Source organism: Falco cherrug, chromosome 2 (assembly GCF_023634085.1).
Source record: "Falco cherrug isolate bFalChe1 chromosome 2, bFalChe1.pri, whole genome shotgun sequence".
In the NCBI taxonomy this organism is placed as follows: Eukaryota; Metazoa; Chordata; class Aves; order Falconiformes; family Falconidae; genus Falco; species Falco cherrug.
This window is the reverse complement of record NC_073698.1, coordinates 78,745,806-78,761,875: the sequence shown is the minus strand read 5'-3', so window position 1 is coordinate 78,761,875 and position 16,070 is coordinate 78,745,806. Positions and strand designations below refer to the sequence as shown.

The following is a 16,070-nucleotide window of genomic DNA, read 5'->3' as shown; positions in this document are numbered from 1 at the left end:
AAAGAATCTGAAATCTCTCATGTGAATGCATTAGCTGCGCTAAGGCAATTAGAAGACACAGGCAGACATTTTGCCTTGCTTTGTGACACTAGATCCACAAGTGAAAAAGCAGTTAATTTTCAGCACTCTAAATTCCAATAAACACAGTCATTTATACTAAGTTTCTTTTTTCTGTATGCTTGATTGACCAGTTTTTCAAAACACAACAGGTTTTAGCAATTTGAGAGATGGCAGTCGGGAAAAGGCATTACAGTGTGAGAGAAAAATAGATTGCAGTGGCACTTCTTACAACTGGAGACAGTGAGCTGCTCTTGGAAGACGTCAGGCAAAGCCTGAAAGGATGAGCTGTGGTACCCTGCACCTGATGTTACCTCTCTGTGGCACCTATGCATGATCATAACTTCTCATCAAATGGCATCACTGCTATGCCAGAAACGGTGGAGTTAATATATGATTTGCACCAACCTCTTGCACCACAATGTGCATGTACACAAGCGTTTGAACATGACTTTGAACAGCGCCTTAGCCCTTCAGGGGATTTGGTGTCACTTCCTTAGTGATAAACTTTCTTACTCCTAGTGGAAGAGCAGCGGGCATATGCAACGAACAAAAGAAATGCATTGAGCTAACATAATAATGGTTACAAATAGCCACCCCTGCATCCTAGAAATAGGACACTGGCAGAGGAGTAAGAATACTGCTGGGGAAGTCAGTGGGCTAGCATACATTGCAGCCACTTTGAACAGTTTTCCTGATTCTTTCCTGTTTCAGGTATGGCAAAAACACAGCCTTAGATTTGCTAAAGGGAGAAAGGAGAAAAGAAATACAGTTGGATAAAGCCACCAACTCCATTTTCTTCTGAGGCTAGCTAATATACAGCAGTAGAAATATTCTGCTGTAAGTTTCCTTCAATCTGTTCTGTTAAAGATGTTAAAATGTACTACAGAGTATGTATAAGTAATCTTTCAGGCAAAAATAGGAGAATGCACTCCTATATCTAAGGTACATAACCTCTAGGAACCTTCTCTTTTAATAAATGAGTATTTGAGTACTTCCTGCAAAGTTGGTTTTACAGTCTTTTCAGGAGTGATTGATAGAAACCTATCTTAGATCAATGCCCTGGCTGTTAGATTCCTCCCTTGAGAAGGATAGAAGATTTCAGTTCCTTCATTTGGGCTGGTATTTGAGTCTCAATTTACCAAATTGTTAGTAAATGTTCCAACAACAACTTGGAGAAAGTGAAGCATCTGCATTAATTCTTGCTTTCTTCATTGAATTGAATCCACTGTTTCTTTTGCTTTTATTAAAAGTACCTAAAACCAAACTGGTTTGTTTGTTTTTTTAAGAAATCGAATACTTTCTTATGATAGAAAACAAGAGCATGTCTTTCATGTTTTCCAGTTCAGCTGCAGAATAATAATTAAAAAAAGAAAGAAAGAAAAAAAAGTGTTTGCCAAGCAAAATATGCTTAGAAGAGATTAAACACCAGCTTGAATGTTTATGCCTCTCACACTAGATCTTGAAAGCTGCTGAGTTCTTCGTGGACTGTCCAGGCAGTGTTGCTGCTGAAAGACCTGGCCGGTCACAAATTAGCAGTGTGATTTCTTGTGGAGGTGCTCAGTAATCTTGCTGCAATCTGCCAGTGGTGTCTGGTGTCTCTAGAAACCAGGGATTTCACTGTTGTGATCTCTGCTTATGCATTGGGTAGTCAAGGAAAAAAAAGGTATTTGCCAAAGATTTGATTTTTTTAGCTATACAATGCTCTATGGCTATTGAAGGTGTTGATTTTATATATTCAGCACTGCACATCTGTTCCATTATGTTCTTTTCAGAAATGAGATTGTAACTGCAATAGCTCCTCTTTCCCCTTTTGTTTCAGTTCCGCCTTTTATTCAGCCTTTTGAGTTCCCACGGTTCTCCATCGGGCAGCGGGTCTTCATTCCCTGCGTGGTGGTCTCTGGGGATTTGCCCATCACAATCACCTGGCAGAAGGACGGCAGGCCGATCCCAGCCAGCCTTGGGGTGACGATTGACAACATCGACTTCACCAGCTCCTTAAGGATTTCTAATCTTTCGCTGATGCACAATGGGAATTATACCTGTATAGCTAGAAATGATGCAGCAGCTGTGGAGCACCAAAGCCAATTAATCGTGAGAGGTAAGTAGATGTAATTAGTTTGAAGGGCACCAATTAAGCGGAATTCATCAGTATTTTGCAATGACATCTGTTTGATGGGAAGTATAAAAAAAGAGGAAAATATGGTAATTCCTCTCTTTATAACAGAGAGCAATGAAGCACAGAAACTAATACAACGTTTCTATCTAAAAGTCTTGAAACTAATCAAAACCCCTGGCCCGCACAGGGTGGATGGGGGAGCCCCAAGACTGACTTCCTGGAAAATTTTGTGAGGCACAAACCAGTTCATTGGGATCAAGCCTTTGAAATTGTATCAAATTCCTCTCTGTTATTGTTTTAGTCTGATGATCCCCATTTTTTATTTAGATCAGTCTCTCGTATAACATTATGTCAGTAAAGAAGCAAAGCATTGATGTTGACTTCATCAGGAAAAGGCTCTCTCCTGTTTCCGTGTTGTTCTCCTTATTTGTGTTTAGTAAGCAATGAGCATGATTAATTTGCTTATACTGACTTCACAACATTTTGCCTTGAAGTAGATGCGAATATAGTTTCAGTAAGGAAACACTGTATGTGGAAAAGACCTTTCAGAGAGATACCTCGCCTTCAACAGCTGCCATCCCACCACTGGGGCAGAAGTGCAATTACAGCAGCAGCATACAAGGGGAAAATGGAGGTGTTTGTGTCAGTGGTGGGAGAGGGGTGCAAGAGCAGAATCCCCAGACCTCCTTCCCTGCAGAAGGATGGAAAACTAATTAATGCCAGAAAGGACAGGAAGAAGCGGATGTGTCCAGGGAACAGAGGTCAGGCCAGCACAAGGCTTGCCAGAAGAGGAATTGCCTGCTGAGAGCAGGAGGCAGGGAAACTGCAGTTGAAGCAAGGCAGGGAGAAGTTAGGGAAAAGGCAGGGCTTGCCCTGGTAAGTGGGGCACAGAGCAGAAAACCCTGCACATGGGCTCACTTGAGCTGTTACAGCCTCATGGGTCTTGATGCTGAAAAAAGGATAGACAGCATTTGCAGAGAGAGTTTTCAGTTGTACAACCTAGATCATTCTACCATCCCTGCTGTGATGAAATGCCTATAGGAAACCATACAGAGTTGCTACAGCAATTCATTCCTGTCAATTAAAGCACTGAGTATAACTGCAAATCAGGTACTGTCTCAGGTGTTATTAGATGTAGCACGTCTGTGTCAAGCAGACACAGCCAGTGGACTGTTTGTTGTGATGGGAGGTTGTCAACTTCCCAGCAAAAGAGAAGGTGGGGAAAATCTCTTACTAGAATGATGAATAGAGTTAAAAGCTAAAAAAACAGCTTAGGAAAAGAATAACTAAATGTGTTTAGTTAATTAGACTATTTTAGAACTGCAAGATAGATAGGGAAAGTAATAGACATCTGTACTAAAGAATATTGAAACAAGCTTAAAAGCAGTGAAATTACAAAAAAAATCATGACAGTAATATTTATATCAAAACTAGTGGAAAAGCAATGGACCTACTCACTACTGAGTTTTGGGAAAACTAGCATAAAAACCATAAGCACACACATTATTTAAGGGGAAAACTAGGGAACAGTCCATTAAGGATAGTCCTAGGACAGTGGGAAGATTTGACTCAAAAAGGAAGATCTGTTCAGAAGACTTTGCTTCAAATGAGTTTTTGAGGGGGAAAAGAAAGCCTGAAAAAAGACGACAAAAGGCCCTAAGTGGCTTTAAGAATTATCCTGGTAAACTTACAGAAGATAATATAAAATGTAGGGATCTGCAACAGGCAGAAATAACTAGGGTTACTTCCAGGATTATGGTATGTGCCCTCTTTCTCTGAGGATTCTAATGGCTTGGTAGAAGATGGCAAAGTGGGAAAAGTGTAACACTCCTATTTTTTAACAGTGAAAATTTAAAACTCTTTGAAAAACATCCAGAAAGAAAAGGAAGCAATTTGTTTTTGTCAATGGTTTGCACAGCAAGTTTGAAAATATATCACAAGGCATAATCCCTAGGTAACTTGGCAAAGGTGTGCCTGAAGGGTGTCCTTATAAACCCACGGACATGGTAGAGGGTGACTTTTCACTCTGTTTTGGGGTGAAAGGAGAAGTCTTCTGGAGTCTAGTCCTGCAACATTTTAGGCATTTATGAGGGCTACTTCATTTTTCCACTCTTGCTTATCTTTCTGCCCAGCTAGTGCTCTGCAGTAGCCTCCTTTAAGCCTCCCTCCCCCTCCCCTCTCTCTGCCAATTTAAATGGTAATGTCTTAATCAGTTTTACATATGCGCCTGGGATAATAGTTCTCACTCATAGGGAAAGGGAAAAATATATGGTGTTTGACCTGAATTTTCTGCCAAAACCCTGGACTGACTTTCCCTCATACTGAACTGCTTCAGCAGTGTCTCATTCCACATGGGTCAGAAGTCGTCACTGTCGGTCACTACACGTCTGCATCCAACATGATCTATACACATTTAAGACTTGCTTTCCTGCTGACTGTTTCTTCTCCAAGCTTTCTGATCCCTCCTCATATTTTTGTTCATAGGATCTATATAACGGAAACATAATATTTTTTCTAAACAAAGTGGAATTTCTCCAAATAAATGGAGAAAAAATGGTGCTTTAACTCCTCTTGTTTCTAATCTGTGTTGTGTGACCATTTCTCAGCAGTGTGCTTTAAACTTAAATGTTGGCTTTTCTAAATGACAGAAGTGTTCTGGGAATATCTTATTTATGTGAATTTTGTGCTTTTTGATATGAGTAGACAGTGAATGGCAGAGGAAAGTAAAGGGAAATATGACTGTTCCCCACAAAGTTCCTTTTTCTTTATCTATTCTATTCTCTTTCTCTCCTTGTATTTGCTTTAAAAGTAGACTTAAAACCAATGAAGGCTGTCATGTTTCAAAAATAAGTGGGAGTCCATACAGTTCTACAGTTTATGGGTAGACTTAGTGGAATCTAAATCCTGTCCATTCTTAAAATTAACAAAGAAAGTGGCTCATTTGAACTACTAGTGAGTACACAAACTTCTGCAGAATTCATACAGCCACAAAATTTCTTCAGCTTTACAACTTGAGATTTTTTTTCTCCATATTTTTAATGTCAGATCGTGCATATCTGCTGGTTTTAGCATTCAGATTTTTCTGATAAGTTGTAAGTCTGTTAAATAGATTTCCTATATTCTTCCCACAAATTATTATTTTTTTTCATATCTAAGCTGCTCTACTATTTTGCCAGGAGTATTAAATGTCAAAACAAATACAAGTACTGGTCTCTCAAAATCTGTAGACACCTAAAGGTAAGTCTTCACTGCTGTTGCCATTATTTTGTGCTCTATAAAAACAACCAAGTGGCCATAAGGAGCCTTAAAAACACCTGGCCAGCGAGGCTGTATTTTCCCTGCCTTAAATACCAGAGGACTATGACCAGCTTCCACAGAGCTTCCTTACATCACATAAGAGATGGAAAGTGCCTGCTGAGAGAAAGAAAGTGAGAGGAGAAAGCCTCGGGGCAGCTGTGCAGCCCTGGGTAAGGAAGATCTTAGGGCAATCTCAGTTCTCTCTGCCACGGGTTTCTTGGTGAGGACCTGGAAATGAGACAGTCGCACACTGTGGACACGGATCTGTTGGTGTTTCTCTCCACAATTTATTGGCCAGTTTCAGACAGATTGGAAGAGGGGAAAATGCACCCGGTGGAGCTGAAAGCCTAAACACTTAATGAAAAGAGTTGATTGATTAGAAATACCTCTACTGAGTGTAAACTAGACACCAGAGAATCTACTCAGGTGACCCTCTTCTGGAAACACAAGGAATGTTCCAACTGGAGTCTGTACTCAAAGACGAGATACAAATCCACAGAAAAGCAGGCTTGATTTCCTCTAATATTTATGGAGTATCTTTTTAAAGCTCATTAATTAGCCACTGGAAGGAGCCTACCATCCTTCACTGCGTATAGGGACTGCAGGTTGGCAGTCCAGGTGAGTGAAAATAGGGCTTTCCTTCTCAAAATCTCGTGCTCCACCAGATCCTGGCCTGCAGACCCTCTGGAAATGCATCACAAATCTGCAAGATAGAAGGGTTTCTCAAATACTCATAAATCATTATTATTTTAATTCTTTTATTTCTTGCCACACTCTTGGTTTGCAAGGCATGCTATTAAGAAAAAGGAAAGAGTAGGATCCTATCATGAAAGTCGTCCATAGGAATTAGGAAAATATCTTCTCTGTTAACTACTTATATCATCATGTGGAATTAATTAAGGCTTTACTCATTAAGGCTGTCTTCTGAAGAGTGATTAAAAATCTATATACACTTTATCATGTGTTACTCATTTTTGACGGGTTTCCTAAAATGAGAATGAAGTAATTATGAAATAAAAAGCAGTGAAAAAGATTTTAATTGGTAAGAAAAAAGAAAAAGCTCATAAATGTATTATGAGTTCAAAATTTTTCAGATACTGCCAGAAGAGAGAATTCAAAGACAGCAGTGGGTGCATAAATAATGATTTTACAATTCCTGTTAGTGAACACATTATAAGTTAAACTTGAGATAAGGTCTTTAAATACCTAATAACCCCCCTTAATGCATTTAGTGCATTAAGTGTAAATGTTTTTTCATTTTGTGCTTGCCAGGAATGTCAAATATCATTAGATAGTTAGGCACCCAATGAGGAGGCCCTGAGCCTTGAATCTTCCAGGTAGGAAGTGAGTATCTGTCTTTTTTCTGATGTTTGGTGGTGCTGATGGTGTGATGCAGCAAATGCAGTTTGTGGTAGAAAAGCAGGGGGAAGAGATTCATGGTTGCAGCTGGTGTTGAAACTCATTTACTTTCTTTGCTGGTGTTTACGCTGTGGCTTTGAAGATTACTCTTGAAAGATTCACTTCCTATTTAATGTTCTCATTAGACAAACCTGATCAACACGATGACTAGGCACTGTCTCATTTTACAAAAGTACATCTTTTTTCTTGAACTGCACAGCAAATGGTTTCACTAAACCAGCTAAATCGACCCCTTAGGTCCAATGACCAAATTTAATAACTGTTCATCTTTGCTAAAGTACAGTGTTTAATGATCTCATTCATTAATACATCAATGGTTGCTTTGGCTGATTAAATTTCTTCCATCATTTTGACAGTATGATCTAAATGTAAAGTACAAATATTACATATAAAAATGAAACATCGTATTCTGGGCCGATGTCATAGATTATTTCTTAACTCACTCCAGTAGCCCACCAGAGGAGCTTGTGTTAGGAGCCTTCAGAGTTTCTCTCCAGTGTGATGTACTAATCGCTGTACTTGGGAGCCAGAAGCGCTTGCATAGATTTGAAGTCCAGGAAGTAGTTGTATTTGTCATCTGATCTCTGGCATAAAGCACAATTAGGAAGGATTCTTCAGTTAACACAAAATTAAATCAGGGAATGTTAGTATGCGCTTATAAATTGATTGTTAGCAGCTTGTAAAGTCCATCATTGAGAGCAGTTCAGCGTCAAAAGACACTGGTAAGCAGTATCTTAGGGTACCAACGCATGTATTGTTTTATCAGGATTATTTCACACAAGGAGATAATAAAAGAATTTTCCTTCTCTTAAAACAGTGCTATGACATTCACCGTCTTATTCTGGTTAAACTCATCCTTTATTTTCCCTTTGTGAAAGCCTGAGACTGCTAGTCATAATATTGACTGAAAACACCTTTTTTAAGTCCTTTGAGTTCAGCCATTAAATAGTTCACATCTGTCAACTTATTGTTCTTACACTAAACAACTCAACAGCTCATTCTCATCACAGGTCCATGGGCTGCATTAAATGAGAGAGCCTAACAGAAACTCATTGTTAAAACAATTTTAAATGCCCTCCTTTACAGGCTCAAGGGACTGTGCTGCTGAAATAAAGGTGATAATAAAAGTACAACTGTTCAGTCATATTCGTGAGCTATTTCAAAGTGTTTAACTTCTAAAGGGGTAGAGGAGGCCTACACCCTTACAACTAAAGAGAGAGGAGGAGAATTACTTGTTTTCTTTTCCCCATTAATTCTACTTAAGCATATCAGACAAATTAACTTCACTAACTTCTTAATAAGCAAATTTTCTTGAATTAAATTTATAATGAAATCCTGAAAGACAATGAAAAGGTGAATGTAGTTTTATAATCTAAAGCTAAGTATCAAAATCTAGATCAAGCAGTTAACTGCATTGTCTTCCAAAATATGGTAGCACATAGCACTGAACAAGTTAGTAATTTGAAATAAAATTGAGAAGCAAACTATCAATGAGGAAGGCAAATGTAAAGGTTTCCTCTGTTTACTTTTTAATCATTTTATAAGAAAAATCCTGTGGTTTTACCTAGACAGTAATACAGAAACAATTGAAAGGTCATTGAATGAGTAATTTTGTTTTCCTGTAGCATCTCTTCTGATTTCTATTGGCAATCTTAAGACTAAGTGTCAAGGGTTCACGTCTTCAGAATCAGAGCAGCAGTTGGCATTTTTATAAGTAGTCCTAAAGAAGGCCAAAGCTTTACTGAATATAGAAATTGTTTCTATTACTGGGTGTGGGCAGTTTTTGCCAAGCAAGCTTGAAACATGCTTTGTTTACAGAGCAGTACAAGGAAACCGTATGATTGCTAATCATACACCTGTTTCTGGAGCTTATATGGCAAAATTTAATTTCCACAGTTGCCATTCTGGTGTCATTCTGTATTGAAAGTAATGATTAAAAAAAAATGAGGACACCAAGAAAATCTGAGCAAAAACTTATGTTTTATGTACACACAAAATACAGTAAAATCAATATGATAAAAAGCCCAGTTCAGAGCTTGTCAGTGTTAAAGGCACAACACATAAAGAACATCTACGTGAGTTCATTAAAGATGTGGAAGGATGCATTTCCATAGAAATGCTCTTAACACTTACGTTCGGCATCCATCCATTTTTCTCTTTATACTCCCAAAGGGATTAGAGAAAAAAAATATTTTAACAGATAACTTTAATGCAAATAGTATTTTAAAGGCCGATTGCCTTTATTCCATACTAGGCAAGCTTGCTTAACATTTCCAGAACTTCCTGCATATGCCTACCTGTTTAATAACATAAATTATTTCCTGAAAAATTAGCACTTCTGGCCAGTGTCTTCCATAGCAAATGAAGAATATAAAGAAAATGTTTTTCAAAGAGAAGGGAAATAAACCAAAGAATTTTCATATTATTAGAGAGATTTCAAAAGATATTACACTCTTCACACTTTTCAGTGGTAGAGGAGGCCAATAATTATCAGTCACTCTATCACATCATTTGTAATCATTCAACTGTAAGACTAATACAGCTGAAGTGTTTTTGTGTTTTGTGGTGGGGATTTTCTGGTCTAGCTTCTTTATGGATAATCAGCTTGTAATTGATTTTTCAGAATCAGTTCGTGAATACAAATTAACTAACAGTTATCCAGGTGAAACAAGCTGATGCCACCACGCTGACTTATACAATATCAAATCTATTTGTGCAACTATTTGTACTTTTCACCTGCTTTGGAAAATAAGTGCTTAGGAATCCTTTTGTGTTTGGTAATAAAATGAACACAGAGCAGTGAGAAAAGATTTACTGAAGCAAATGTCTTTTCTGAATAGATAATTAGAACAGGGTGGGTGATTGCCCAGAGCTGCTGTTGCTGGGATTTCATGTTTGATGCTTACCTGTCATGAATTAACGTATGAGATATGTTTGTCAGTGTGGTAGCCATTTGGAAAGCTGAAATGTGTGACAGCAGTAAATGTATCATCTAGTACAAAGATGTCTCTTGCCTCTATCACTGTTAGCTCCTTCCATTTCTTCTAGCAACATTCCAAACAGCAGTGGATCTTCTTTGTCTGTAGTTAGGCAATAAACATCTTAGCATTATAGCTACAGGATAGTGAAAGGGTTTGTTATCCCTTTATCCCCAGTTAAAGGGATTGTTAGCTCTCCAGAAGATTGTTCTCCTCTTTTTAAAAAACAATTGTATCTATGAAGGTGGAAAGAGAAAGATAGAGGGAAGTCTGGAAGATGGAGGCACAGGGAGGAAGACTCGAGCTGTTGTGAGGAGGGTTCTCTGATCCTGGAAAGAGTATGTCTAGATACCTCCAACTTTTAGCAGTCCTGTCCATACCAACACTGGCAGCTGAAGTTTCTCCTTAAGGAAATCCTGGGACTCTGGTATAATAGGAGGTGCTATCTACGTTAAATATGAGAGTGTTTACACTGAAAAAACTTTAAAGTCAAATATTATAGCATCGCAGCTTCTACTGTGCTTCTGCCACACAGGGTTTCTGATGGATAACTAGTACTGTATTTATGGCCATTAAGAGCCGTTTCAGGTCCCAGGGCAAATAGTCACTGTACTGATGATCCTCTTCTGTGCTGCTTTACCTATCCTAATGCTACAGCCTTCTCCCATACTTCCTTTCTTAATTTCTGGCACTTCTGTTGAGGCAGGTGGTGGGGTCTGACGGGGTTTTGGGTCAGAACAAGAAGGGATGGTTGGGCCCTTTCTTCTGTCTCCCCCAACTTTCAGACAAAGTCAGCACTGGCTGGACCTGTGAAGCTGTGAATCCGTGAATCCGCTGTGTATGTGCCCCCATGTGCATATGCTGCAGTGGGGAGAGGAAAGCAAGGAACTGTTAGGATTTCTCCATTAATGCATCAGATATGAGTGTGTTGCTGTACTTGATTTGAGAGGAAAAAACACCTGTTACAGGCTTTGTCTGTAGCACTGTAAAAAATGACAAAAAGAGTAACACTGGATAAGGACACAAATAATTTACTTTTTTTCCTCAGGTATTTCCTTTGTGTTCTGAACGAGAAAACAGGAGGTCAGCCAAAATCTGTGATTTAAACTGACTTTAATACAACCATTAAGCATTTTTAATATTCACTAAAAGTTTGTGGGGTTTTCAGCATTCTTTACAGTTTTCAGCTTTTCTTTCAAAATTTTGTCTAATCTGCAGGTTTTATTGAGACTTTGACATTTGGTATTAGGCTTTCATGGTAAACTGTAGGTCTAACATTGTCACAAGTTGTTTTCTTCACTGTGTATCTGTATTTGGAACATGTAAAGCTTTTCCTTGAGATAAGCAGCTGTTATACTTACTTGCTTATGTCTGGAAGACTCACTGCAGTGGTTTTATGCTGCTTTAGATAATACATATGCATTGATGCACTTACATCTATACCAGTAAGACATCTCTTCAACTTAATGCAAGCAAATTGTGTTGAACCTTTCTAGACCTGTTTGGAAAGAAAAGTCCTATCAGGAATTGTGTTTTAAATGCTGTCATTTTAACATTAAGTGATTTGATTGCTATTAAAAATGGTATTATGCTACATAACTATTTTTCTAAAGCTTACTACTATTTCACTGTTACGAAAAGAAACTATACAGGAAATTTCATTTGTTCTTAGACATCTGCCAAACATATGTTAGAAAACCTTTCTTTTCTAACCACAACAATATGATTTACCTGTTACTCCATTTTATAACCTCTCCTATGGAAAGATTTTCATTAACTTACTTTTGTATCCTATGCAGACTGGTGCATTTATTGTGCCTTGCAAGAAATACATTGAGATTGCGTGCAGACACAAATTTACTGTGTCACTGGATCATCAAAAAGCTGGTTTAAATTTTTGCTTTCTGCTATGAAATGTTATGTCTCCTTATTTGACCGGTCTGCCACTTTGAGCAGCCTGTTAAGTTGCACTTGCTTCCTCCCGCAGTGCCCCCGAGGTTTGTGGTTCAGCCCAGCGACCAGGATGGGATCTATGGAAAAGCCGTAATTCTCAACTGCTCTGCAGAGGGTTATCCTGTTCCTACCATTGTCTGGAAATACTCAAAAGGTAGGATTCCTCTGGGGATCACTGGGGACAGATTAATGCTGGTTTAGTAATGGGTTAGTCACCTGTAAGTTACTGGTTTCATCATGTTGTCAGAGGCTGGCAGGGTGCAAGAAGGGAAGTATCAGTCATCTTTATACGTTTTTTATAGAATTTCCCTAAGCATGTCTTGCTGGCCATTATCATAGACACAAGGCTGAGCTATATGGACTTTTGATCTGCCTTAGAGACATCCTGGAGCTGTGAATGTGTGCCTGTGTTAGCTATGGCCTCAGCGGGCAAGTGATGAAATGGACAGCTCAGAGAAAAGAGGTACTGCTTTAATTGAAACAACCTCAGAACAAGGTTCACCAGCAGCATTTGGCTGATTCCCCCCCCCCCCCCCTTCAAAATTCATGATAAGATGGCCAATCATATCTTTTCAGCAAAGAATAAAGGTCAGGTAGCATTAGCATAAGCAGTAATTCAGTATGCGCTTTACATAATGCTTTAACATTTTCTTCTCATGTAACAGAGCATTAAAACTGGCCCCACTTGACCTTCAGTAACCATAGGAAATTGACTGATTTTTAATTAAAATGTGCTGCCTGCTAGATTGCGTCTTGGCCAGTTGTCTTATGGGCAGTTGTCATCTGGCAGGTTTTAGCAAGAAAACAAACTCTCCAAGCTCTATCTCATCTAAATGTGTTAACTCTTTAAAAAGTAAGAGTAGGTGCTCTTGGGGAGAAATCCTTGTGTAATGCTTCATGTCATTTTTGATTTCCTTAGGATCTAAGTCCAAATTATATTTGAAGAAAAAAGGTGAGAGAAGAAAAATGTTCATGTTAAAGACTATTTTTGCTTTTATTGATAAATTTTGGGTTGTGGCAGGAAGGGGACAGAGCTCCAAATGCCAATAATGTCAATGGTATATGGGATTTTAATTAAGAATATAGGTCACAAAGAAGTAATTCTGTTTTGTTGTGTTTGCATGCTGAAGGAGGAGGCCAAGCCAAGCTAGTTGAGTTGTAATTGACTGTGAAGAGATAAGCAGCCCATCTTAATAAAAGAGAAAGGGGTACTGGTTTGATCTTAGTGACACTCTACCATCAAGTGTTTTTAAGGTTTTCCATTAACAGCTCTGAAGTTTTGAATTCAAAGAAGATTTTAGTAGATATGTGACATAGGCAAAGCCATCAAACTGCAGTTTCATTTTTTTTTGCCATAATAATTCTAGGTGAAGAGATAAGTATTTTTCCAAAAGCCTGTATTTTGCTAACGGATGACTACAATTTCAAAATCTAATCTGACTAGGGTGCTGTACAGCTCTATAGGATAGATGCTATACCTTGTTTTAGAAAATATAACATTGTATAATTGGTTCGTGAGCAAGGTTAATGCCAAATTCTGAAGTAATTGGTGAGGTGAGGCCAGCAGGAGTAAAACAATCAGATCATAGCTCATCTGTTGGTTCCATAAGAGTAGAAAGGGCATCTGCAGGTAAGTTACTGTCATTGGCTTTTTCTGTCAGTGTAAAATGGACAAAGAGGGCTATTTTTTTTGTACATCAGGATAGACAGGTAATAGAAATGAACTTCCTGTCTCTAAAGAGTAATGACAGTGATCAATACAAACACCCCATAATGAGGAAGAATCTGTTAAGTCCTTCAGGCTTAAAGAGGCAACGGGCACACACTGAAACAAAGGAGTGTTCCGTTTGAGTAGAAGAAAACAGTTTTTCACTGTGAGGGTGACTGAGCACTGGCACAGGTTACCCAGAGAGTCTATGGAGTCTCATCTCTGGAAATATTCAACACCCATCTGGACATGGTCCTGGGCAACCAGCTACAGGTGGCCCTGCTTGAGCAAAAGGGTTGGACCAAATGACCTCCTGAGGTCCCTTCCAACCTCAACCAGTCTGTGATTCTGTGATTCATGAGCATGTAGTCCTCTTGCAGATTCATCCATACAGCTGTGTGTGATAAGCTGCTGTCACTGCTCAGGAAGGTCTTTGGCTGTAATAGTGTGTCTGTGAAGAGTAAGAAACCTTTGCAAACTGTTATGCAAAATTTTGCCCAGTTGTAGCTGTCCTTAGGAGTATCAGCTCTTTCCCTTCTGTGAACTCCAAATTGTCCCCAGAATTTTTCATGTGAAGAAGTACAAGAAGTGAGTGCTTGCATCTATCTACTTGGGCAATCAATTGCAGACAGGTAAAGTTAGTGAAGCATAAATGTGCCTTTCAACTAAATGACAGGAAAAATGGCTTATTAAAGAAAAAAATAGACAAAGGGTGAGGAAGTGGGATATGCATGTGACTAAAATAGTTGAAAAATCAACAATGGCAACTGATTTTTGTGAAAACGTTATCCCTTTAACATTTTTAAGTTCATGGTATCAGCCACCAGACCTTCAGTGTAATTGTAAGTCCCCAAAGCAGACTCTTCTAGGACTAGAAGGATTTTTAGAATATGTCTGGACTTTTTTGGTATTCTAGATGTTGTATTCATAGATTGTTATAGCTTGTATTTTATGCTAAACCGTTGCCCATAATATTTATTCATCATATTTCCTCCTGGGCTGACTCAGGCAACTGCATGTAGTAATTAAAGCTGACAGATAACAACTTTGTGTACAGAAAGTGTTGTAAGAGAATTCTATTGAAGAAGACTGCCTTACGATTTCCCTGAAAAATCCTGTCTCCTGCTGCCAAAGCAGGCTGTAAGGCTAAAAGAACTGTATCTTAATATATACAGAGAGAGTTCCTAGTACTGGAGGAGCCCGAACTTGTGGTGGGCCTCTGGACAGTATGGCATGCTAACAGTATGGCAGTCTCCTGTTCCCTATTCCCTAAATTACCCGGTATCTCACTTCCAGGGAAAAGTAGATTCCTTCTTAAAACAAAAGTTGATACAGAAATCTTTGTCTTCCTGTCTTTTTATGGACCTTCCACTTTTAAATTACCACCAAACATAGCACCTCATGCCTGATTAGTGATCTGAGCTTTTTGTTTCTTTCTTTGTATTTTTTTGTTAACGTTCCAAATAAATACTGGCTACAAACATGGCAGAATAGAGATTTTTATATGTCATCAGTCAGTTGGCTGTAGGAGGAAACAAGGAACACAGTCAACGATGTGGTTTTCCACATTACGCAGTTTCATAAACAAGGTCCTAGAGATCCCTTGAGTATGCCATGTTTACTACAACAGACATCCCTCTTAGTCATAAGAAATTCATTTGGTGTATGCATTAGGGATACATACTTGCATGACTGTTCAGCTGTAATTATCAATAATTTATCAGCCTCTAAATGTACAACAAATGTGCCTTTTTACCCATGAGCGGTCTGAAAATCTTCATTTTCTCTCTCCCCGTTCCTGGTTCTTCCACTCCTGCTTCATGCTCCTTTTACCCCTTTACCTTTAACATGGGCAAATTATTGCCACTATTGCATTAAAAAAGCTACAAAAGCCTTTCTTTTTTTTTTCCTTTTTTTTTTTTCCTTTTTGTTTTCTTTTTTTTTTCTCCATTTAATAAATTCAGTTTTGGCAAACCATTCTGTTTGTTCTGATGATGTCAGAAGCCATTTGTGTTTTGATTGAATTGAGCGTTTAAGAGCAGGGAGCTATAGTTTCTGCCATATTCTAAAAAACTGAGAAGCTTTCCTTCCTAACTAACCTATTTCTGTGGGGGTCTTGCTTTAGGTGCCGGGGTTCCTCAGTTCCAGCCAATCGCATTGAATGGTCGTATCCAGCTTCTCACAAATGGCTCCTTGCTGATTAAACATGTGCTGGAAGAAGACAGTGGATACTACCTCTGCAAGGTCAGCAATGATGTGGGAGCAGACGTCAGCAAGTCCATGTACCTCACTGTTAAAAGTAAGAACCAAACCAATTCTTTGTGATTCAGATATTACCATTGAGTGAAAAAGGCTTGTCTACTGCATCCTTAGTTTGCAGGGAGGGGAAGTGGGGAGGGAGGTGAGAGGCTGGGTTTGTTTGTTTTAATTTAATGTTGGTATTCAGCTGCATGTGGGAGCATCTGGAAGTTAGTATGGTTAATAAAAAACATTATTTAGTATCAGGAGAAAAGGGGACTTGAAGATAAAAAGGATTAAC

At 38.7% G+C, this 16,070-nt stretch overlaps 1 protein-coding gene across 2 annotated transcripts in view; it reads left to right on the top strand.

Annotated features, from left to right (window-relative positions):
- The window catches only part of DSCAM (DS cell adhesion molecule), a 470,648-nt gene that overhangs the window by 308,388 nt on the left and 146,190 nt on the right, over window positions 1-16,070 (top strand). For both annotated transcript variants that reach the window (XM_055702437.1, XM_055702438.1), the window contains exons 9-11: window positions 1,880-2,158; window positions 11,858-11,977; window positions 15,657-15,830. In XM_055702437.1, the coding sequence (XP_055558412.1) occupies window positions 1,880-2,158; window positions 11,858-11,977; window positions 15,657-15,830 (573 nt within the window). The remainder of the gene's footprint in view (window positions 1-1,879; window positions 2,159-11,857; window positions 11,978-15,656; window positions 15,831-16,070) is intronic.